The following is a 25000-nucleotide window of genomic DNA, read 5'->3' as shown; positions in this document are numbered from 1 at the left end:
TCTCTGTCTGTCTCTGTCTCTGTCTGTTTCTGTCTGTCTCTCTCTGTCTCTGTCTGTTTCTGTCTGTCTCTCTCTGTCTCTCTCTCTGTCTGTTTCTGTCTGTTTGTATGTCTCGCTGTCTGTCTGTCTCGCTGTCTGTCTGTATTTGTCTGTCTGTCTGTCTTTCTCTCTCTCTGTATCTGTCTCCCTGTCTCTCTCTCTCGCTGTGTGTCGGTGTCTCTCTCTCGCTCTCTCTCCGTCCGTCTATCTATCTGTCTTTCTGTCTGTCTGTCTCTCTGTCTCTGTCTGTCTCTCTGTCTGTGTGTCAGTCATTTGGAGCTGGCATTCCATTGGCAGATCATGCAGCCCAACTTGCAGCTCCTCCTCCCTGGGGAGATCCCTGACCCCGCCCACATCCAGTACCACTTGGCCAATGACGACGTGTTCCAAGTCAGCCCCGCCTCCGGCCTGCTAACCCCCCTACAGGACCATGAGTTCCTCCTTACATACCAGCCCCAGCAGGTAACCTCTGACCTCTAACCCGACAGGACCACGAGTTCCTCCTTACATACCAGCCCCAGCAGGTAACCTCTGACCTCTAACCCGACAGGACCATGAGTTCCTCCTTACATACCAGCCCCAGCAGGTAACCTCTGACCTCTAACCCCCCTACAGGACCATGAGTTCCTCCTTACATACCAGCCCCAGCAGGTAACCTCTGACCTCTAACCCGACAGGACCATGAGTTCCTCCTTACATACCAGCCCCAGCAGGTAACCTCTGACCTCTAACCCGACAGGACCATGAGTTCCTCCTTACATACCAGCCCCAGCAGGTAACCTCTGACCTCTAACCCGACAGGACCATGAGTTCCTCCTTACATACCAGCCCCAGCAGGTAACCTCTGACCTCTAACCCGACAGGACCATGAGTTCCTCCTTACATACCAGCCCCAGCAGGTAAACTCGTCCTCTTGATCTGTGTTTTATCTAGTTGATGGACTACCACCGTGTGTGTCACCTGGTAGTGAGAGACGTCCCAGAGCTGCCCAGAGAGGACGAACCTCTGGACACCGCCCCCAAGGTGAACGATGTGATTGTCATGGAGATAGAGGTCAAAGGGTCGACACAGGCCTACCAGGTCCTGTTGGAGCCTTACTCTATTCATATCCCTGGAGAGGTGTTCATAGGCACCACCATCCGCAGGAGGTTCAAGGTAATGTACATCAGTTGTTATAGTACATCAACAAGATACTCTGTGTATACCCAGTGGGCAAAATGGCCAAGTGACGCGCTTACATCTCAATTGGAAGCAGTTGATAAACTGGTGATGTCTTTGCCCACAGGGTAAGTAGAGTATCTCTGTTCTCTTCTCCAGACTACCATGGTGTCAGTATCTCTGTTCTCTTCTCCAGACCACCATGGTGTCAGTATCTCTGTTCTCTTCTCCAGACTACCATGGTGTCAGTATCTCTGTTCTCTTCTCCAGACCACCATGGTGTCAGTATCTCTGTCCTCTAGTCCAGACTACCATGGTGTCAGTAGTCTCTGTTCTCTTCTCCAGACCACCATGGTGTCAGTAGTCTCTGTTCTCTAGTCCAGACTACCATGGTGTCAGTAGTCTCTGTTCTCTACTCCAGACTACCATGGTGTCAGTAGTCTCTGTTCTCTAGTCCAGACCACCATGGTGTCAGTAGTCTCTGTTCTCTTCTCCAGACTACCATGGTGTCAGTATCTCTGTTCTCTTCTCCAGACTACCATGGTGTCAGTAGTCTCTGTTCTCTAGTCCAGACCACCATGGTGTCAGTAGTCACTGTTCTCTTCTCCAGACCACCATGGTGTCAGTATCTCTGTTCTCTACTCCAGACTACCATGGTGTCAGTAGTCTCTGTTCTCTAGTCCAGACCACCATGGTGTCAGTAGTCTCTGTTCTCTAGTCCAGACTACCATGGTGTCAGTAGTCTCTGTTCTCTAGTCCAGACTACCATGGTGTCAGTAGTCTCTGTTCTCTAGTCCAGACTACCATGGTGTCAGTAGTCTCTGTTCTCTAGTCCAGACCACCATGGTGTCAGTAGTCTCTGTTCTCTTCTCCAGACTACCATGGTGTCAGTAGTCTCTGTTCTCTTCTCCAGACCACCATGGTGTCAGTAGTCTCTGCTCTGTTTCTTCTGTGAGTCAGATGTGGAACAACAGCAGATCCAGAATCGCCTTCCATTGGGAGAGGAGCAGTGACTGTCACATCATAGAGGTGGAGCCCCCTGCTGGAGAAATAGGTACATGACATGGTCACATCATAGAGTTGGAGCCCCCTGCTGGGGAAATAGGTAAATGACATGGTCACATCATAGAGGTGGAGCCCCCTGCTGGGGAAATAGGTAAATGACATGGTCACATCATAGAGGTGGAGCCCCCTGCTGGGGAAATAGGTAAATGACATGGTCACATCATAGAGGTGGAGCCCCCTGCTGGGGAAATAGGTAAATGACATGGTCACATCATAGAGGTGGAGCCCCCTGCTGGGGAAATAGGTAAATGACATGGTCACATCATAGAGGTGGAGCCCCCTGCTGGGGAAATAGGTAAATGACATGGTCACATCATAGAGGTGGAGTCCCCTGCTGGGGAAATAGGTAAATGACATGGTCACATCATAGAGGTGGAGCCCCCTGCTGGGGAAATAGGTACATGACATGGTCACATCATAGAGGTGGAGCCCCCTGCTGGGGAAATAGGTAAATGACATGGTCACATCATAGAGGTGGAGCCCCCTGCTGGGGAAATAGGTACATGACATGGTCACATCATAGAGGTGGAGCCCCCTGCTGGGGAAATAGGTACATGACATGGTCACATCATAGAGGTGGAGCCCCCTGCTGGGGAAATAGGTACATGACATGGTCACATCATAGAGGTGGAGCCCCCTGCTGGGGAAATAGGTACATGACATGGTCACATCATAGAGGTGGAGCCCACTGGCTGATTAATGTGTCTAATAGACTGGTCGGTTGACTGACTGGTTAGTAGACTGGCTGATTAATGTGTCTAATAGACTGGTCGGTTGACTGACTGGTTAGTAGACTGGCTGATTAATGTGTCTAATAGACTGGGCGGTTGACTGACTGGTTAGTAGACTGGCTGATTAATGTGTCTAATAGACTGGTAGGTTGACTGACTGGTTAGTAGACTGGCTGATTAATGTGTCTAATAGACTGGTCGGTTGACTGACTAGTTAGTAGACTGGCTGATTAATGTGTCTAATAGACTGGTCGGTTGACTGACTAGTTAGTAGACTGGCTGATTAATGTGTCTAATAGACTGGTCGGTTGACTGACTAGTTAGTAGACTGGTCAGTTGACTGACTAGTTAGTAGACTGGTCAGTTGACTGACTGGTTAGTAGACTGGTCGGTTGACTGACTGGTTAGTAGACTGGTCAGTTGACTGACTAGTTAGTAGACTGGTCGGTTGACTGACTAGTTAGTAGACTGGTCAGTTGACTGACTGGTTAGTAGACTGGTCGGTTGACTGATTAGTTAGTAGACTGGTCAGTTGACTGACTGGTTAGTAGACTGGTCGGTTGACTGACTGGTTAGTAGACTGGTCAGTTGACTGACTAGTTAGTAGACTGGTCGGTTGACTGACTAGTTAGTAGACTGGTCGGTTGACTGACTAGTTAGTAGACTGTCCGGTTGACTGACTAGTTAGTAGACTGGTCGGTTGACTGACTAGTTAGTAGACTGGTCGGTTGACTGACTAGTTAGTAGACTGGTCAGTTGACTGACTGGTTAGTAGACTGGTCGGTTGACTGACTGGTTAGTAGACTGGTCAGTTGACTGACTGTTTAGTAGACTGACTGTTTAGTAGACTGGTCAGTTGACTGACTGGTTAGTAGACTGTTCAGTTGACTGACTGGTTAGTTAACTGACTGTTTAGTAGACTGGTCAGTTGACTGACTGGTTAGTAGACTGGTCAGTTGACTGGTTAGTAGACTGACTGGTTAGTAGACTGGTCAGTTGACTGACTGACTGGTTAGTAGACTTATGTTGACTGACTGGTTAGTAGACTGATCTGTTAGCTGACTGGTTATTAGACTGCTCTGTTGACTGACTGGTTAGTAGACTGGTCTGTTGGCTGACCGGTTAGTAGGCTGGTCTGTTGGTGGACCGGTTAGTAGACTGGTCTGTTGGCTGACTGGTTAGTAGACTGGTCTGTTGGCTGACCGGTTAGTAGATTGGTCTGTTGACTGACTGGTTAGTAGGCTGGTCTGTTAGCTGACTGGTTAGTAGGCTGGTCTGTTAGCTGACTGGTTAGTAGGCTGGTCTGTTGGTGGACTGGTTAGTAGACTGGTCTTTTAGCTGACTGGTTAGTAGGCTGGTCTGTTAGCTGACTGGTTAGTAGGCTGGTCTGTTAGCTGACTGGTTAGTAGGCTGGTCTGTTAGCTGACTGGTTAGTAGGCTGGTCTGTTGGTGGACTGGTGAGTAGACTGGTCTGTTAGCTGACTGGTTAGTAGGCTGGTCTGTTAGCTGACTGGTTAGTACACTGGCTAGTAACCTGCTCAGTTGACTGACTGGTTAGTAGGTTGGTCTGTTGGCTGACTGACTGGTTAGTAGACTGGCCTGTTGACTGACTGGTTAATAGACTGGCCTGTTGGCAGACTGACCGGTTATTAGACTGGTCTGTTGGCTAACTGGTTGACTGTGTGTTTGTGGTCCAGAGATGAACGAGTGTTTTGACCTGGAGCTGATTCTGACCGGAGGGCGACCAGGTGCGGTCATATCCAGACTGCTGTGTTATGTTCAGCACCATCGCCAACCTGTTGCTCTGGCCATACAGGTCACCTTCAAGGTGAGAGAGACTCATAGCTGTCTAAACGGCATCATCCGCTGAGTTAGTCATTCTCAGAGAGACTCATATCATAGCTGTCTAAACGGCATCATCCGCTGAGTTAGTCATTCTCAGAGAGACTCATAGCTGTCTAAACGGCATCATCCGCTGAGTTAGTCATTCTCAGAGAGACTCATAGCTGTCTAAACGGCATCATCCGCTGAGTTAGTCATTCTCAGAGAGACTCATATCATAGCTGTCTAAACGGCATCATCCGCTGAGTTAGTCATTCTCAGAGAGACTCATCATAGCTGTCTAAACGGCATCATCCGCTGAGTTAGTCATTCTCAGAGAGACTCATATCATAGCGGTCTAAACGGCATCATCCGCTGAGTTAGTCATTCTCAGAGAGACTCATAGCTGTCTAAACGGCATCATCCGCTGAGTTAGTCATTCTCAGAGAGACTCATATCATAGCTGTCTAAACGGCATCATCTGCTGAGTTAGTCATTCTCAGAGAGACTCATAGCTGTCTAAACGGCATCATCCGCTGAGTTAGTCATTCTCAGAGAGACTCATATCATAGCTGTCTAAACGGCATCATCCGCTGAGTTAGTCATTCTCAGAGAGACTCATATCATAGCTGTCTAAACGGCATCATCCGCTGAGTTAGTCATTCTCAGAGAGACTCATAGCTGTCTAAACGGCATCATCCGCTGAGTTAGTCATTCTCAGAGAGACTCATATCATAGCGGTCTAAACGGCATCATCCGCTGAGTTAGTCATTCTCAGAGAGACTCATAGCTGTCTAAACGGCATCATCCGCTGAGTTAGTCATTCTCAGAGAGACTCATATCATAGCTGTCTAAACGGCATCATCTGCTGAGTTAGTCATTCTCAGAGAGACTCATAGCTGTCTAAACGGCATCATCCGCTGAGTTAGTCATTCTCAGAGAGACTCATATCATAGCTGTCTAAACGGCATCATCCGCTGAGTTAGTCATTCTCAGAGAGACTCATATCATAGCTGTCTAAACGGCATCATCCGCTGAGTTAGTCATTCTCAGAGAGACTCATGGCTGTCTAAACGGCATCATCCGCTGAGTTAGTCATTCTCAGAGAGACTCATATCATAGCTGTCTAAACGGCATCATCCACTGAGTTAGTCATTCTCAGAGACTCATATCATAGCTGTCTAAACGGCATCATCCGCTGAGTTAGTCATTCTCAGAGAGACTCATATCATAGCTGTCTAAACGGCATCATCCGCTGAGTTAGTCATTCTCAGAGAGACTCATAGCTGTCTAAACGGCATCATCCGCTGAGTTAGTCATTCTCAGAGAGACTCATATCATAGCTGTCTAAACGGCATCATCCGCTGAGTTAGTCATTCTCAGAGAGACTCATATCATAGCTGTCTAAACGGCATCATCCGCTGAGTTAGTCATTCTCAGAGAGACTCATAGCTGTCTAAACGGCATCATCCGCTGAGTTAGTCATTCTCAGAGAGACTCATATCATAGCTGTCTAAACGGCATCATCCGCTGAGTTAGTCATTCTCAGAGAGACTCATAGCTGTCTAAACGGCATCATCCGCTGAGTTAGTCATTCTCAGAGAGACTCATATCATAGCTGTCTAAACGGCATCATCCGCTGAGTTAGTCATTCTCAGAGAGATTTGATTGGAGAGTATTACCTGATAGTTAAACATTCTGAATACAATAGTGTGGTGCTCTACCAACAGACTTATCCTTCATCTTTGTGTAGCCTCGCCAACTCTACTTCCTCCGGTGTGTATTGGTGTGTTCCAGGGTCCGCAGGTGTCTGTGAGTGTTCCCAGTCTCGACCTGGGTCTAATGCAGCTAGGAGACCAGACCCAGGTCACCATGGTCCTCACCAACACCACTCAGCTAGAGGCCCTCTGGAGCCTGGGGCCTGGGAAGGCAGAGAGGAGTCTGGGGAGTCTGGAGTCTGGGAAGGCAGAGAGGACAGACAGTCTGGAGTCTGTGGAGGCAGAGAGGACAGACAGTCTGGAGTCTGGGGAGGCAGAGAGGACAGACAGTCTGGAGTCTGGGGAGGCAGAGAGTACAGACAGCCACCACACACAGGTAAACACACTAACAAGTGAGTTAAAGTTAAAGGTAAGTTAAAGGTAAGTTAAAGGTAAGTTAAAGGTATTACATACTGTAATATTGAAGTATTGCCTCTGGTCGCCCTGGTAACAGTGTTTTACAACAGTTTGTCCGTTTGTAGACCTGAGACCTGATACATTGTTGTCCTCTGTTGGTGTTTGTCTTCTTCTCCTGTGTTGCTAGATCACAGTGCAGCCGTGTAAGGGAGTGCTGCCCCCTCTGGCCTCCTGCAGTGTAGACATCCTCTTCAGACCCCTGTTCTGTCAACACCTTGACACCGTGCTTGAGCTGGCTGTGGAGAATGGCCAAGGATGGTGAGGATTTCACCTATGCCTTCAACACTACCTATTGGAAATCCATTTATTAGTTAGCAAGATCTATATCTGTGAATCAGCAACCTGTAACTGTACTGGTCCTGTCTCCAGTCACCTGTAACTGTACTGGTCCTGTCTGCAGTCACCTGTAACTGTACTGGTCCTGTCTCCAGTCACCTGTAGCTGTACTGGTCTTGTCTGCAGTCACCTGTAGCTGTACTGGTCTTGTCTGCAGTCACCTGTAGCTGTACTGGTCTTGTCTGCAGTCACCTGTAACTGTACTGGTCCTGTCTGCAGTCACCTGTAGCTGTACTGGTCCTGTCTCCAGTCACCTGTAGCTGTACTGGTCTTGTCTGCAGTCACCTGTAACTGTACTGGTCCTGTCTGCAGTCACCTGTAACTGTACTGGTCCTGTCTCCAGTCACCTGTAGCTGTACTGGTCTTGTCTGCAGTCACCTGTAACTGTACTGGTCCTGTCTCCAGTCACCTGTAGCTGTACTGGTCTTGTCTGCAGTCACCTGTAACTGTACTGGTCCTGTCTGCAGTCACCTGTAGCTGTACTGGTCTTGTCTGCAGTCACCTGTAACTGTACTGGTCCTGTCTGCAGTCACCTGTAACTGTACTGGTCCTGTCTGCAGTCACCTGTAACTGTACTGGTCCTGTCTGCAGTCACCTGTAACTGTACTGGTCCTGTCTGCAGTCACCTGTAGCTGTACTGGTCCTGTCTGCAGTCACCTGTAACTGTACTGGTCCTGTCTGCAGTCACCTGTAACTGTACTGGTCCTGTCTGCAGTCACCTGTAACTGTACTGGTCCTGTCTGCAGTCACCTGTAACTGTACTGGTCCTGTCTGCAGTCACCTGTAACTGTACTGGTCCTGTCTCCAGTCACCTGTAACTGTACTTTTGTACCTGTCTGTCCCCCTCTCCAGTCACCTGTAACTGTTTTGTACCTGTCTGTCCCCCTCTCCAGTCACCTGTAACTGTATTTTGTACCTGTCTGTCCCCCTCTCCAGTCACCTGTAACTGTTTTGTACCTGTCTGTCCCCCTCTCCAGTCACCTGTTACTGTGTTTTGTACCTGTCTGTCCCCCTCTCCAGTCACCTGTAACTTGTTTTGTACCTGTCTGTCCCCCTCTCCAGTCACCTGTAACTGTGTTTTGTACCTGTCTGTCCCTCTCTCCAGTCACCTGTAACTTGTTTTGTACCTGTCTGTCCCCCTCTCCAGTCACCTGTAACTTGTTTTGTACCTGTCTGTCCCCCTCTCCAGTCACCTGTAACTGTTTTGTACCTGTCTGTCCCCCTCTCCAGTCACCTGTAACTGTTTTGTACCTGTCTGTCCCTCTCTCCAGTCACCTGTAACTGTGTTTTGTACCTGTCTGTCCCCCTCTCCAGTCACCTGTAACTGTGTTTTGTACCTGTCTGTCCCTCTCTCCAGTCACCTGTAACTGTTTTGTACCTGTCTGTCCCTCTCTCCAGTCACCTGTAACTGTTTTGTACCTGTCTGTCCCTCTCTCCAGTCACCTGTAACTGTGTTTTGTACCTGTCTGTCCCCCTCTCCAGTCACCTGTAACTTGTTTTGTACCTGTCTGTCCCCCTCTCCAGTCACCTGTAACTGTGTTTTGTACCTGTCTGTCCCCCTCTCCAGTCACCTGTCGGTGCAGGCAGATGTCCATTCTCCTCAAGTGTGTCTGTTAACCTGTGACCTGGTGTTCTCTGAGCTCTATGTCGGAGTTCCTGCCCTGGGATCCATCACCCTGATCAACCAGACCCTGCTGCCTGCTCACTACACCTGGACCAAGGTGGGTCACATACCTGTTCACTACACCTGAACCAAGGTGGGTCACATACCTGTTCACTACACCTGAACCATGGTGGGTCATCTACCTGTTCACTACACCTGAACCATGGTGGGTCACATACCTGTTCACTACACCTGAACCAAGGTGGGTCATCTACCTGTTCACTACACCTGCACCATGGTGGGTCATCTACCTGTTCACTACACCTGGACCAAGGTGGGTCATCTACCTGTTCACTACACCTGGACCAAGGTGGGTCATCTACCTGTTCACTACACCTGAACCATGGTGGGTCATCTACCTGTTCACTACACCTGAACCATGGTGGGTCATCTACCTGTTCACTACACCTGAACCATGGTGGGTCATCTACCTGTTCACTACACCTGGACCAAGGTGGGTCACATACCTGTTCACTACACCTGAACCATGGTGGGTCATCTACCTGTTCACTACACCTGGACCAAGGTGGGTCACATACCTGTTCACTACACCTGAACCATGGTGGGTCACCTACCTGTTCACTACACCTGGACCAAGGTGGGTCATCTACCTGTTCACTACACCTGGACCATGGTGGGTCATCTACCTGTTCACTACACCTGAACCATGGTGGGTCATCTACCTGTTCACTACACCTGAACCATGGTGGGTCATCTACCTGTTCACTACACCTGAACCATGGTGGGTCATCTACCTGTTCACTACACCTGGACCAAGGTGGGTCATCTACCTGTTCACTACACCTGAACCATGGTGGGTCATCTACCTGTTCACTACACCTGAACCATGGTGGGTCATCTACCTGTTCACTACACCTGGACCAAGGTGGGTCATCTACCTGTTCACTACACCTGGACCATGGTGGGTCATCTACCTGTTCACTACACCTGGACCATGGTGGGTCATCTACCTGTTCACTACACCTGGACCATGGTGGGTCATCTACCTGTTCACTACACCTGAACCATGGTGGGTCATCTACCTGTTTACTACACCTGAACCATGGTGGGTCATCTACCTGTTCACTACACCTGAACCATGGTGGGTCATCTACCTGTTCACTACACCTGAACCATGGTGGGTCATCTACCTGTTCACTACACCTGGACCATGGTGGGTCATCTACCTGTTCACTACACCTGAACCATGGTGGGTCATCTACCTGTTCACTACACCTGAACCGTGGTGGGTCATCTACCTGTTCACTACACCTGAACCATGGTGGGTCATCTACCTGTTCACTACACCTGGACCAAGGTGGGTCATCTACCTGTTCACTACACCTGGACCAAGGTGGGTCATCTACCTGTTCACTACACCTGAACCATGGTGGGTCATCTACCTGTTCACTACACCTGAACCATGGTGGGTCATCTACCTGTTCACTACACCTGAACCATGGTGGGTCATCTACCTGTTCACTACACCTGGACCAAGGTGGGTCACATACCTGTTCACTACACCTGAACCATGGTGGGTCATCTACCTGTTCACTACACCTGGACCAAGGTGGGTCACATACCTGTTCACTACACCTGAACCATGGTGGGTCACCTACCTGTTCACTACACCTGGACCAAGGTGGGTCATCTACCTGTTCACTACACCTGGACCATGGTGGGTCATCTACCTGTTCACTACACCTGAACCATGGTGGGTCATCTACCTGTTCACTACACCTGAACCATGGTGGGTCATCTACCTGTTCACTACACCTGAACCATGGTGGGTCATCTACCTGTTCACTACACCTGGACCAAGGTGGGTCATCTACCTGTTCACTACACCTGAACCATGGTGGGTCATCTACCTGTTCACTACACCTGAACCATGGTGGGTCATCTACCTGTTCACTACACCTGGACCAAGGTGGGTCATCTACCTGTTCACTACACCTGGACCATGGTGGGTCATCTACCTGTTCACTACACCTGGACCATGGTGGGTCATCTACCTGTTTACTACACCTGGACCATGGTGGGTCATCTACCTGTTCACTACACCTGAACCATGGTGGGTCATCTACCTGTTTACTACACCTGAACCATGGTGGGTCATCTACCTGTTCACTACACCTGAACCATGGTGGGTCATCTACCTGTTCACTACACCTGAACCATGGTGGGTCATCTACCTGTTCACTACACCTGGACCATGGTGGGTCATCTACCTGTTCACTACACCTGAACCATGGTGGGTCATCTACCTGTTCACTACACCTGAACCGTGGTGGGTCATCTACCTGTTCACTACACCTGAACCATGGTGGGTCATCTACCTGTTCACTACACCTGAACCATGGTGGGTCATCTACCTGTTCACTACACCTGAACCATGGTGGGTCATCTACCTGTTCACTACACTTGAACCATGGTGGGTCATCTACCTGTTCACTACACCTGAACCATGGTGGGTCATCTACCTGTTCACTACACCTGAACCATGGTGGGTCATCTACCTGTTCACTACACCTGAACCATGGTGGGTCATCTACCTGTTCACTACACCTGAACCATGGTGGGTCATCTACCTGTTCACTACACCTGGACCATGGTGGGTCATCTACCTGTTCACTACACCTGAACCATGGTGGGTCATCTACCTGTTCACTACACCTGAACCATGGTGGGTCATCTACCTGTTCACTACACCTGAACCATGGTGGGTCATCTACCTGTTCACTACACCTGAACCATGGTGGGTCATCTACCTGTTCACTACACCTGAGCCATGGTGGGTCATCTACCTGTTCACTACACCTGAACCAAGGTGGGTCATCTACCTGTTCACTACACCTGGACCATGGTGGGTCATCTACCTGTTCACTACACCTGAACCATGGTGGGTCATCTACATGTTCACTACACCTGAACCATGGTGGGTCACCTACCTGTTCACTACACCTGGACCATGGTGGGTCATCTACCTGTTCACTACACCTGAACCATGGTGGGTCATCTACCTGTTCACTACACCTGAACCGTGGTGGGTCACCTACCTGTTCACTACACCTGGACCATGGTGGGTCATCTACCTGTTCACTACACCTGAACCATGGTGGGTCATCTACCTGTTCACCACACCTGAACCATGGTGGGTCATCTACCTGTTCACTACACCTGAACCATGGTGGGTCATCTACCTGTTCACTACACCTGGACCATGGTGGGTCATCTACCTGTTCACTACACCTGAACCATGGTGGGTCATCTACCTGTTCACTACACCTGAACCATGGTGGGTCATCTACCTGTTCACTACACCTGAACCATGGTGGGTCATCTACCTGTTCACTACACCTGAACCATGGTGGGTCATCTACCTGTTCACTACACCTGGACCATGGTGGGTCATCTACCTGTTCACTACACCTGGACCATGGTTCGTTAAGATGATTCTCTCTATGGTTCTTTAGAGTGACTTCTCCTCACTCATTAGTTTTGCTCATTAGTTTTGCACAGTATCTAATCTATTCCATCTGTGATCCTCTCATCTCCTTCCGTCCCCCGTTCCTTCCTCCCTCCGTCAGCTCCAGGGCCAGCAGGCGTCTCTGTGCTCGGCTAGTTTCACTCCCTCCTCTGGATCTCTGGGACCCAACGCCAAGATGGACGTCACCGTGGCCTTCACAGCTCACACTGATGTTAGTATACTACATTACACACAGTTCAGACTGATGTTAGTATACTACATTAAACACAGTTCAGACTGATGTTAGTATACTACATTAAACACAGTTCAGACTGATGTTAGTATACTACATTAAACACAGTTCAGACTGATGTTAGTATTACTACATTAAACACAGTTCAGACTGATGTTAGTATACTACATTAAACACAGTTCAGACTGATGTTAGTATCCTACATTACACACAGTTCAGACTGATGTTAGTATACTACATTAAACACAGTTCAGACTGATGTTAGTATTACTACATTAAACACAGTTCAGACTGATGTTAGTATTACTACATTAAACACAGTTCAGACTGATGTTAGTATACTACATTAAACACAGTTCAGACTGATGTTAGTATACTACATTAAACACAGTTCAGACTGATGTTAGTATACTACATTAAACACAGTTCAGACTGATGTTAGTATTACTACATTAAACACAGTTCAGACTGATGTCAGTATTACTACATTAAACACAGTTCAGACTGATGTTAGTATCCTACATTAAACACATTTCAGACTGATGTTAGTATACTACATTAAACACAGTTCAGACTGATGTTAGTATTACTACATTAAACACAGTTCAGACTGATGTTAGTATCCTACATTAAACACAGTTCAGACTGATGTTAGTATACTACATTAAACACAGTTCAGACTGATGTTAGTATCCTACATTAAACACAGTTCAGACTGATGTTAGTATTACTACATTAAACACAGTTCAGACTGATGTTAGTATCCTACATTACACACAGTTCAGACTGATGTTAGTATTACTACATTAAACACAGTTCAGACTGATGTTAGTATTACTACATTAAACACAGTTCAGACTGATGTTAGTATCCTACATTAAACACATTTCAGACTGATGTTAGTATACTACATTAAACACAGTTCAGACTGATGTTAGTATTACTACATTAAACACAGTTCAGACTGATGTTAGTATACTACATTAAACACAGTTCAGACTGATGTTAGTATACTACATTAAACACAGTTCAGACTGATGTTAGTATACTCCATTAAACACAGTTCAGACTGATGTTAGTATACTACATTAAACACAGTTCAGACTGATGTTAGTATACTACATTAAACACAGTTCAGACTGATGTTAGTATACTACATTAAACACAGTTCAGACTGATGTTAGTATACTACATTAAACACAGTTCAGACTGATGTTAGTATTACTACATTAAACACAGTTCAGACTGATGTTAGTATACTACATTAAACACAGTTCAGACTGATGTTAGTATTACTACATTAAACACAGTTCAGACTGATGTTAGTATACTACATTAAACACAGTTCAGACTGATGTTAGTATACTACATTAAACACAGTTCAGACTGATGTTAGTATACTACATTAAACACAGTTCAGACTGATGTTAGTATACTACATTAAACACAGTTCAGACTGATGTTAGTATACTACATTAAACACAGTTCAGACTGATGTTAGTATACTACATTAAACACAGTTCAGACTGATGTTAGTATACTACATTAAACACAGTTCAGACTGATGTTAGTATACTACATTAAACACAGTTCAGACTGATGTTAGTATACTACATTAAACACAGTTCAGACTGATGTTAGTATTACTACATTAAACACAGTTCAGACTGATGTTAGTATACTACATTAAACACAGTTCAGACTGATGTTAGTATTACTACATTAAACACAGTTCAGACTGATGTTAGTATACTACATTAAACACAGTTCAGACTGATGTTAGTATACTACATTAAACACAGTTCAGACTGATGTTAGTATACTACATTAAACACAGTTCAGACTGATGTTAGTATACTACATTAAACACAGTTCAGACTGATGTTAGTATACTACATTAAACACAGTTCAGACTGATGTTAGTATTACTACATTAAACACAGTTCAGACTGATGTTAGTATACTACATTACACACAGTTCAGACTGATGTTAGTATACTACATTAAACACAGTTCAGACTGATGTTAGTATACTACATTAAACACAGTTCAGACTGATGTTAGTATTACTACATTAAACACAGTTCAGACTGATGTTAGTATACTACATTAAACACAGTTCAGACTGATGTTAGTATACTACATTAAACACAGTTCAGACTGATGTTAGTATTACTACATTAAACACAGTTCAGACTGATGTTAGTATTACTACATTAAACACAGTTCAGACTGATGTTAGTATTACTACATTAAACACAGTTCAGACTGATGTTAGTATACTACATTACACACAGTTCAGACTGATGTTAGTATACTACATTAAACACAGTTCAGACTTATGTTAGTATACTACATTAAACACAGTTCAGACTGATGTTAGTATTACTACATTAAACACAGTTCAGACTGATGTTAGTATACTACATTAAACACAGTTCAGACTGATGTTAGTATACTACATTAAACACAGTTCAGACTGATGTTAGTATACTACATTAAACACAGTTCAGACTGATGTTAGTATACTACATTAAACACAGTTCAGACTGATGTTAGTATACTACATTAAACACAGTTCAGACTGATGTTAGTATACTACATTAAACACAGTTCAGACTGATGTTAGTATACTACATTAAACACAGTTCAGACTGATGTTAGTATACTACATTAAACACAGTTCAGACTGATGTTAGTATACTACATTAAACACAGTTCAGACTGATGTTAGTATACTACATTACACACAGTTCAGACTGATGTTAGTATCCTACATTAAACACAGTTCAGACTGATGTTAGTATACTACATTACACACAGTTCAGACTGATGTTAGTATACTACATTAAACACAGTTCAGACTGATGTTAGTATACTACATTAAACACAGTTCAGACTGATGTTAGTATACTACATTACACACAGTTCAGACTGATGTTAGTATCCTACATTAAACACAGTTCAGACTGATGTTAGTATACTACATTAAACACAGTTCAGACTGATGTTAGTATACTACATTAAACACAGTTCAGACTGATGTTAGTATTACTACATTAAACACAGTTCAGACTGATGTTAGTATACTACATTAAACACAGTTCAGACTGATGTTAGTATACTACATTAAACACAGTTCAGACTGATGTTAGTATACTACATTAAACACAGTTCAGACTGATGTTAGTATACTACATTAAACACAGTTCAGACTGATGTTAGTATACTACATTAAACACAGTTCAGACTGATGTTAGTATACTACATTAAACACAGTTCAGACTGATGTTAGTATACTACATTAAACACAGTTCAGACTTATGTTAGTATACTACATTAAACACAGTTCAGACTGATGTTAGTATTACTACATTAAACACAGTTCAGACTGATGTTAGTATACTACATTAAACACAGTTCAGACTGATGTTAGTATTACTACATTAAACACAGTTCAGACTGATGTTAGTATACTACATTAAACACAGTTCAGACTGATGTTAGTATACTACATTAAACACAGTTCAGACTGATGTTAGTATACTACATTAAACACAGTTCAGACTGATGTTAGTATACTACATTAAACACAGTTCAGACTGATGTTAGTATACTACATTAAACACAGTTCAGACTGATGTTAGTATTACTACATTAAACACAGTTCAGACTGATGTTAGTATTACTACATTAAACACAGTTCAGACTGATGTTAGTATACTACATTACACACAGTTCAGACTGATGTTAGTATACTACATTAAACACAGTTCAGACTGATGTTAGTATACTACATTAAACACAGTTCAGACTGATGTTAGTATTACTACATTAAACACAATTCAGACTGATGTTAGTATACTACATTAAACACAGTTCAGACTGATGTTAGTATACTACATTAAACACAGTTCAGACTGATGTTAGTATACTACATTAAACACAGTTCAGACTGATGTTAGTATACTACATTAAACACAGTTCAGACTGATGTTAGTATACTACATTAAACACAGTTCAGACTGATGTTAGTATACTACATTAAACACAGTTCAGACTGATGTTAGTATACTACATTAAACACAGTTCAGACTGATGTTAGTATACTACATTAAACACAGTTCAGACTTATGTTAGTATACTACATTAAACACAGTTCAGACTGATGTTAGTATTACTACATTAAACACAGTTCAGACTGATGTTAGTATACTACATTAAACACAGTTCAGACTGATGTTAGTATTACTACATTAAACACAGTTCAGACTGATGTTAGTATACTACATTAAACACAGTTCAGACTGATGTTAGTATACTACATTAAACACAGTTCAGACTGATGTTAGTATACTACATTAAACACAGTTCAGACTGATGTTAGTATACTACATTAAACACAGTTCAGACTGATGTTAGTATACTACATTAAACACAGTTCAGACTGATGTTAGTATTACTACATTAAACACAGTTCAGACTGATGTTAGTATTACTACATTAAACACAGTTCAGACTGATGTTAGTATACTACATTACACACAGTTCAGACTGATGTTAGTATACTACATTAAACACAGTTCAGACTGATGTTAGTATACTACATTAAACACAGTTCAGACTGATGTTAGTATTACTACATTAAACACAATTCAGACTGATGTTAGTATACTACATTAAACACAGTTCAGACTGATGTTAGTATACTACATTAAACACAGTTCAGACTGATGTTAGTATACTACATTAAACACAGTTCAGACTGATGTTAGTATACTACATTAAACACAGTTCAGACTGATGTTAGTATACTACATTAAACACAGTTCAGACTGATGTTAGTATTACTACATTAAACACAGTTCAGACTGATGTTAGTATACTACATTAAACACAGTTCAGACTGATGTTAGTATACTACATTAAACACAGTTCAGACTGATGTTAGTATTACTACATTAAACACAGTTCAGACTGATGTTAGTATTACTACATTAAACACAGTTCAGACTGATGTTAGTATACTACATTAAACACAGTTCAGACTGATGTTAGTATCCTACATTAAACACAGTTCAGACTGATGTTAGTATTACTACATTAAACACAGTTCAGACTGATGTTAGTATCCAGCCACCCTGCTGTACATTATATTATAAGTACCTATCCATCCACTGGACACTAAACACAGCTCTCTACAGCAACTACAGCTAAGAGCAACACACCTCTAAGTGACTGATGTCTCATCTCTCCGTCCCTGTCATTCCCTGTAGATCGAGTTGAGTGCAGTAGCAGCGTTGTGTGAAGTGACAGGGATGAAAGATCCTCTGGTTTTGAAATTCTTCTCTAAAGCCCAGAGACTCAACGTCTCATACTCTCTACCTAGAGACAGGTATGTGTCCTACTCTCTACCTAGAGACAGGTACGTGTCCTAGTGTCTACCTAGAGACAGGTACGTGTCCTACTGTCTACCTAGAGACAGGTACGTGTCCTACTGTCCCACTGTCTACCTAGAGACAGGTACGTTTCCTACTGTCCTACTCTCTACCTAGAGACAGGTACGTGTCCTACTGTCTACCTAGAGACAGGTAAGTGTCCTACTGTCCTACTGTCTACCTAGAGACAGGTAAGTGTCCTACTGTCCTACTCTCTACCTAGAGACAGGTACGTGTCCTATTGTCCTACTCTCTACCTAGAGACAGGTACATGTCCTACTGTCCTACTGTCTACCTAGAGACAGGTACGTGTCCTACTGTCCTACTGTCTACCTAGAGACAGGTACGTGTCCTAGTGTCTACCTAGAGACAGGTACGTGTCCTATTGTCTACCTAGAGACAGGTACGTGTCCTAGTGTCTACCTAGAGACAGGTACGTGTCCTACTGTCCTACTGTCTACCTAGAGACAGGTACGTGTCCTACTGTCCTACTGTCTACCTAGAGACATGTACGTGTCCTACTGTCTACCTAGAGACAGGTATGTGTCCTACTGTCTACCTAGAGACAGGTATGTGTCCTACTGTCTACCTAGAGACAGGTACGTGTCCTACTGTCTACCTAGAGACAGGTACGTGTCCTACTGTCCTACTGTCTACCTAGAGACAGGTACGTGTCCTACTGTCTACCTAGAGACAGGTATGTGTCCTACTGTCTACCTAGAGACAGGTATGTGTCCTACTGTCTACCTAGAGACAGGTACATGTCCTACTGTCCTACTGTCTACCTAGAGACAGGTACGTGTCCTACTGTCCTACTGTCTACCTAGAGACAGGTACGTGTCCTAGTGTCTACCTAGAGACAGGTACGTGTCCTACTGTCTACCTAGAGACAGGTACGTGTCCTAGTGTCTACCTAGAGACAGGTACGTGTCCTACTGTCCTACTGTCTACCTAGAGACAGGTACGTGTCCTACTGTTCTACTGTCTACCTAGAGACAGGTACGTGTCCTACTGTCTACCTAGAGACAGGTATGTGTCCTACTGTCTACCTAGAGACAGGTATGTGTCCTACTCTCTACCTAGAGACAGGTACGTCTCCTACTCTCTACCTAGAGACAGGTACGTGTCCTACTGTCCTACTGTCTACCTAGAGACAGGTACGTGTCCTACTGTCTACCTAGAGACAGGTATGTGTCCTACTGTCTACCTAGAGACAGGTATGTGTCCTACACTCTACTTAGAGACAGGTACGTCTCCTACTCTCTACCTAGAGACAGGTACGTGTCCTACTGTCCTACTGTCTACCTAGAGACAGGTACGTGTCCTACTGTCCTACTGTCTACCTAGAGACAGGTACGTTTCCTACTCTCTACCTAGAGACAGGTACGTTTCCTACTCTCTACCTAGAGACAGGTACGTGTCCTACTGTCTACCTAGAGACAGGTACGTGTCCTACTGTCTACCTAGAGACAGGTACGTGTCCTACTGTCTACCTAGAGACTGGTACGTGTCCTACTGTCTACCTAGAGACAGGTACATGTCCTACTGTCTACCTAGAGACAGGTACGTGTCCTACTGTCCTGTCTACCTAGAGACAGGTACGTGTCCTACTGTCTACCTAGAGACAGGTACGTGTCCTACTGTCCTGTCTACCTAGAGACAGGTACATGTCCTACTGTCTACCTAGAGACAGGTACGTGTCCTACTGTCCTGTCTACCTAGAGACAGGTACGTGTCCTACTGTCTACCTAGAGACAGGTACGTGTCCTACTGTCCTACTGTCTACCTAGAGACAGGTACGTGTCCTACTGTCCTACTGTCTACCTAGAGACAGGTATGTGTCCTACTGTCCTACTGTCTTCCTAGAGACAGGTACGTGTTCTACTGTCTACCTAGAGACAGGTACGTGTCCTAATCTCTACCTAGAGACAGGTACGTGTCCTACTGTCTACCTAGAGACAGGTACGTGTCCTACTGTCTACCTAGAGACAGGTACGTGTCCTACTGTCCTACTGTCTACCTAGAGACAGGTACGTGTCCTACTGTCTACCTAGAGACAGGTATGTGTCCTACTGTCCTACTGTCTACCTAGAGACAGGTACGTGTCCTACTCTCTACCTAGAGACAGGTACGTGTCCTAGTGTCTACCTAGAGACAGGTACGTGTCCTACTGTCTACCTAGAGACTGGTACGTGTCCTACTGTCTACCTAGAGACTGGTACGTGTCCTACTGTCCTACTGTCTACCTAGAGACAGGTACGTGTCCTACTGTCTACCTAGAGACAGGTACGTGTCCTACTGTCTACCTAGAGACAGGTACGTGTCCTACTGTCCTACTCTCTACCTAGAGACAGGTACGTGTCCTACTGTCCTACTCTCTACCTAGAGACAGGTACGTGTCCTACTGTCCTACTGTCTACCTAGAGACAGGTACGTGTCCTACTGTCCTACTGTCTACCTAGAGACAGGTACGTGTCCTACTCTCTACCTAGAGACAGGTACGTGTCCTACTGTCCTACTCTCTACCTAGAGACAGGTACGTGTCCTATTGTCCTACTGTCTACCTAGAGACAGGTACGTGTCCTACTGTCCTACTGTCTACCTAGAGACAGGTACGTGTCCTACTGTCTACCTAGAGACAGGTACGTGTCCTACTGTCTACCTGGAGACAGGTACGTGTCCTACTGTCCTACTGTCTACCTAGAGACAGGTACGTGTCCTACTGTCTACCTAGAGACAGGTACGTGTCCTACTGTCTACCTAGAGACAGGTACGTGTCCTACTGTCTACCTAGAGACAGGTACGTGTCCTACTGTCTACCTAGAGACAGGTACGTGTCCTACTGTCTACCTAGAGACAGGTACGTGTCCTACTGTCTACCTAGAGACAGGTACGTGTCCTACTGTCTACCTAGAGACAGGTACGTGTCCTACTGTCTACCTAGAGACTGGTACGTGTCCTACTGTCTACCTAGAGACAGGTACGTGTCCTACTGTCTACCTAGAGACAGGTACGTGTCCTACTGTCTACCTAGAGACAGGTACGTGTCCTACTGTCTACCTAGAGACAGGTACGTGTACTACTGTCTACCTAGAGACAGGTATGTGTCCTACTGTCCTACTGTCTACCTAGAGACAGGTACGTGTCCTACTGTCTACCTAGAGACAGGTACGTGTCCTACTGTCTACCTAGAGACAGGTACGTGTCCTACTGTCTACCTAGAGACAGGTACGTGTCCTACTGTCCTACTCTCTACCTAGATGCTAGATAGCTAATTACAACAGGTGTTCAGAGCATGCTAGATAGTTAATTACAACAGGTGTTCAGAGCATGCTAGATAGCTAATTACAACAGGTGTTCAGAGCATGCTAGATAGTTAATTACAACAGGTGTTCAGAGCATGCTAGATAGCTAATTACAACAGGTGTTCAGAGCATGCTAGATAGTTCATTACAACAGGTGTTCAGAGCATGCTAGATAGCTAATTACAACAGGTGTTCAGAGCATGCTAGATAGCTAATTACAACAGGTGTTCAGAGCATGCTAGATAGCTAATTACAACAGGTGTTCAGAGCATGCTAGATAGTTAATTACCACAGGTGTTCAGAGCATGCTAGATAGCTAATTACAACAGGTGTTCAGAGCATGCTAGATAGCTAATTACAACAGGTGTTCAGAGCATGCTAGATAGCTAATTACCACAGGTGTTCAGAGCATGCTAGATAGCTAATTACCACAGGTGTTCAGAGCATGCTAGATAGCTAATTACCACAGGTGTTCAGAGCATGCTAGATAGCTAATTACCACAGGTGTTCAGAGCATGCTAGATAGCTAATTACCACAGGTGTTCAGAGCATGCTAGATAGCTAAGTACCACAGGTGTTCAGAGCATGCTAGATAGCTAATTACCACAGGTGTTCAGAGCATGCTAGATAGCTAATTACCACAGGTGTTCAGAGTATGCTAGATAGCTAATTACAACAGGTGTTCAGAGCATGCTAGATAGCTAATTAGATGATGTGTGTCTTCTCTCCAGTCCTGGATTAGATGAAGATGACCCTGCTGCATCGTTGGTTCTGGACTTTGGAGACAAAGTCCTGTTGAAGCGACCAATCACCAAGCAGCTGGTTATAACCAATCACACAGCAATCCCAGCCCCCTTCACCCTGGAGGCGGAGTACTTCACTGGACACGCCCCCTCACCACCAGCCGGCCAATCGCAGCAGAGGTACAGTCTGTATTTTCTTAGTTTATGCGGGGTCGCCTGAAATCACTAACATCTGGTTTTCAGGGATACAGTATCTTCAACATAGCTTCCGTTACCCCTGAAAACCAGATGTGGAAACTATTTTTACTCCTGCTACGTTAGGAGAGACTAGTCAAGGACCATATCACCTCCACCCTACCTGACACCCTAGACCCACTCCAATTTGCTTACCGACCCAATAGGTCCACAGACGACGCAATCGCAACCACACTGCACACTGCCCTAACCCATCTGGACAAGAGAAATACCTATGTGAGAAAGCTGTTCATCGATTACAGCTCAGCATTTAACACCATAGTACCCTCCAAACTCGTCATCAAGCTCGAGACCCTGGGTCTCGACCACACCCTGTGCAACTGGGTACTGGACGTCCTGACGGACCGCCCCCAGGTGGTGAGGGTAGGTAACAACATCTCCACCCCGCTTAGGGCCCTCGGAGTGTGGTGTCAGGAAAATAACCTCACACTCAACGTCAACAAAACAAAGGAGATGATTGTGGACTTCAGGAAACAGCAGAGGGAGCACTCCCCTATCCACATCGACGGGACAGCAGTGGAGAAGGTGTAAAGTTCCTCTGCGTACACATCATGGACAAACTGAATTGGTCCACCCACACAGACAGCGTTGTGAAGAAGGCGCAGCAGCGCCTCTTCAACCTCAGGAGGCTGAAGAAATTCGGCTTGTCACCAAAAGCACTCACAAACTTCTACAGATGCACAATCGAGAGCATCCTGTCGGGCTGTATCACCGCCTGGTACGGCAACTGCTCCGCCCACAACCGTAAGGCTCTCCAGAGGGTAGTGAGGTCTGCACAACGCATCACCGGGGGCAAACTACCTGCCCTCCAGGACACCTACACCACCCGATGTCACAGGAAGGCCATAAAGATCATCAAGGACAACAACCACCTGAGCCACTGCCTGTTCACCCCGCTATCATCCAGAAGGCGAGGTCAGTACAGGTGCATCAAAGCAGGGACCGAGAGACTGAAAAACAGCTTCTATCTCAAGGCCATCAGACTGTTAACCACTTTAAACTATGCCACTTTATGTTTATATACCCTACATTACTCATCTCATATGTATATATTGTACTCGAGTCCATCTACTGCATCTTGCCTATGCCGTTCTGTACCATCACTCATTCATATATCTTTATGTACATATTCTTTATCCCTTTACACTTGTGTGTATAAGGTAGTTGTTGTGAAATTGTTAGATTACTTGTTGGTTATTACTGTATTGTCGGAACTAGAAGCACAAGCATTTCGCTACACTCACATTAACATCTGCTAACCATGTGTATGTGACAAATAAAATTTGATTTGATTGATTTATTATTCTGTTCATGTGTTTCATGCATTAGTGTTTACCTTGAATTGTTTGCATCGAATAAATACTTTTGTCTCACCTCTGTTATGTTAATCTGTGCATTGACTCTTTGTGTTTCAGGGGCCTGTATGTAAGGAAGCCTTTACACTCTGTCCAAGCTAAGAAAGTAGAGGACAAGGCACAGGAAGGTACACAGTAGGATTCATTTACACAGAAATAATTTCATGTTTCATCCCCTGAATACAGTGCATTTGACTGAACTGTGTTGTGACTGTGTGGTCCTGTATATACTGCCAGGGTTTGTGAGTGGGCTGTTGGCCCATGGGAAGGGCGCAGCATTCTTCGTCCAGCCAGACTGTGGCATTCTGGGAGCGTTTGAGACTCAAACCATCGACATCACATCCTTCACCAACATGTGGGGGGAATACAGAGACCAGCTCATCTGTAAGGTACGACACTACTACTAACCCCTAATACTAACCCCTAATACTAATCCCTAACCCCTAATACTAATCCCTAATACTAACCCCCAATACTAACCCCTAATACTAACCCATACTACTAACCCCTAATACTAACCCCTAATTCTAACCCCTAATACTAACCCCTAATACTAACCCCTACTACTAACCCCTACTACTAACCCCTAATACTAACCCCTAATATTAACCCCTAATACTAACCCCTAACCCCTAATACTAACCCCTAATACTAAACCCTAATACTAACCCATAATACTAACCCCTAATACTAAACCCTAATACTAACCCATAATACTAACCCCTAATACTAACCCCTAACCCTAACCCCTAATACTAACCCCTAACCCCTAATACTAACCCATAATACTAACCCCTAATACTAACCCCTAATACTAAACCATAATACTAACCCCTAACCCTAATCACTAACCCTAACCCCTAACACAAACCCCCAACACTAACCCCTAACCCCTAATACTAACCCCCAACCCCTAACCCCTAATACTAACTCTTAACAACTAATACTAACCCCTAACCCCTATTACTATCCCCTAACCCCTAATACCAACTCTAAAACTAACCCCAAATACTAGTAGTGGCAGTAGTAGTAGTAGTAGTAGTAGTAGTAGTAGTAGTAATAGTATGTAGTAGTGGTACCAATAGTATGTAGTGGTAGTAGTAGTAGCCGTAGTAGTATTAGTAGTAGTATGTGGTAGTATTAATAGTATGCAGTAGTATTAATATTATGTAGTAGTAGTAGTAGTAGTAGTGGT

At 44.9% G+C, this 25000-nt stretch overlaps 1 protein-coding gene across 1 annotated transcript in view; it reads left to right on the top strand.

Moving 5' to 3' along the window:
• The window catches only part of dlec1 (DLEC1 cilia and flagella associated protein), a 93833-nt gene that overhangs the window by 43812 nt on the left and 25021 nt on the right, over positions 1 to 25000 (top strand). The window contains exons 15-26 of the mRNA XM_071414053.1: positions 309 to 501; positions 973 to 1194; positions 2158 to 2251; positions 4691 to 4821; positions 6612 to 6908; positions 7116 to 7246; positions 8892 to 9045; positions 12578 to 12688; positions 17986 to 18104; positions 22184 to 22375; positions 23866 to 23933; positions 24043 to 24194. Of these exons, the coding sequence (XP_071270154.1) occupies positions 309 to 501; positions 973 to 1194; positions 2158 to 2251; positions 4691 to 4821; positions 6612 to 6908; positions 7116 to 7246; positions 8892 to 9045; positions 12578 to 12688; positions 17986 to 18104; positions 22184 to 22375; positions 23866 to 23933; positions 24043 to 24194 (1864 nt within the window). The remainder of the gene's footprint in view (positions 1 to 308; positions 502 to 972; positions 1195 to 2157; positions 2252 to 4690; positions 4822 to 6611; positions 6909 to 7115; positions 7247 to 8891; positions 9046 to 12577; positions 12689 to 17985; positions 18105 to 22183; positions 22376 to 23865; positions 23934 to 24042; positions 24195 to 25000) is intronic.

Source organism: Salvelinus alpinus, chromosome 8 (genome assembly GCF_045679555.1).
Source record: "Salvelinus alpinus chromosome 8, SLU_Salpinus.1, whole genome shotgun sequence".
NCBI classification, from domain to species: domain Eukaryota; kingdom Metazoa; phylum Chordata; class Actinopteri; order Salmoniformes; family Salmonidae; genus Salvelinus; species Salvelinus alpinus.
Note: the sequence above shows the minus strand (reverse complement) of the source record. Positions and strands in the feature narration are given on the sequence as shown.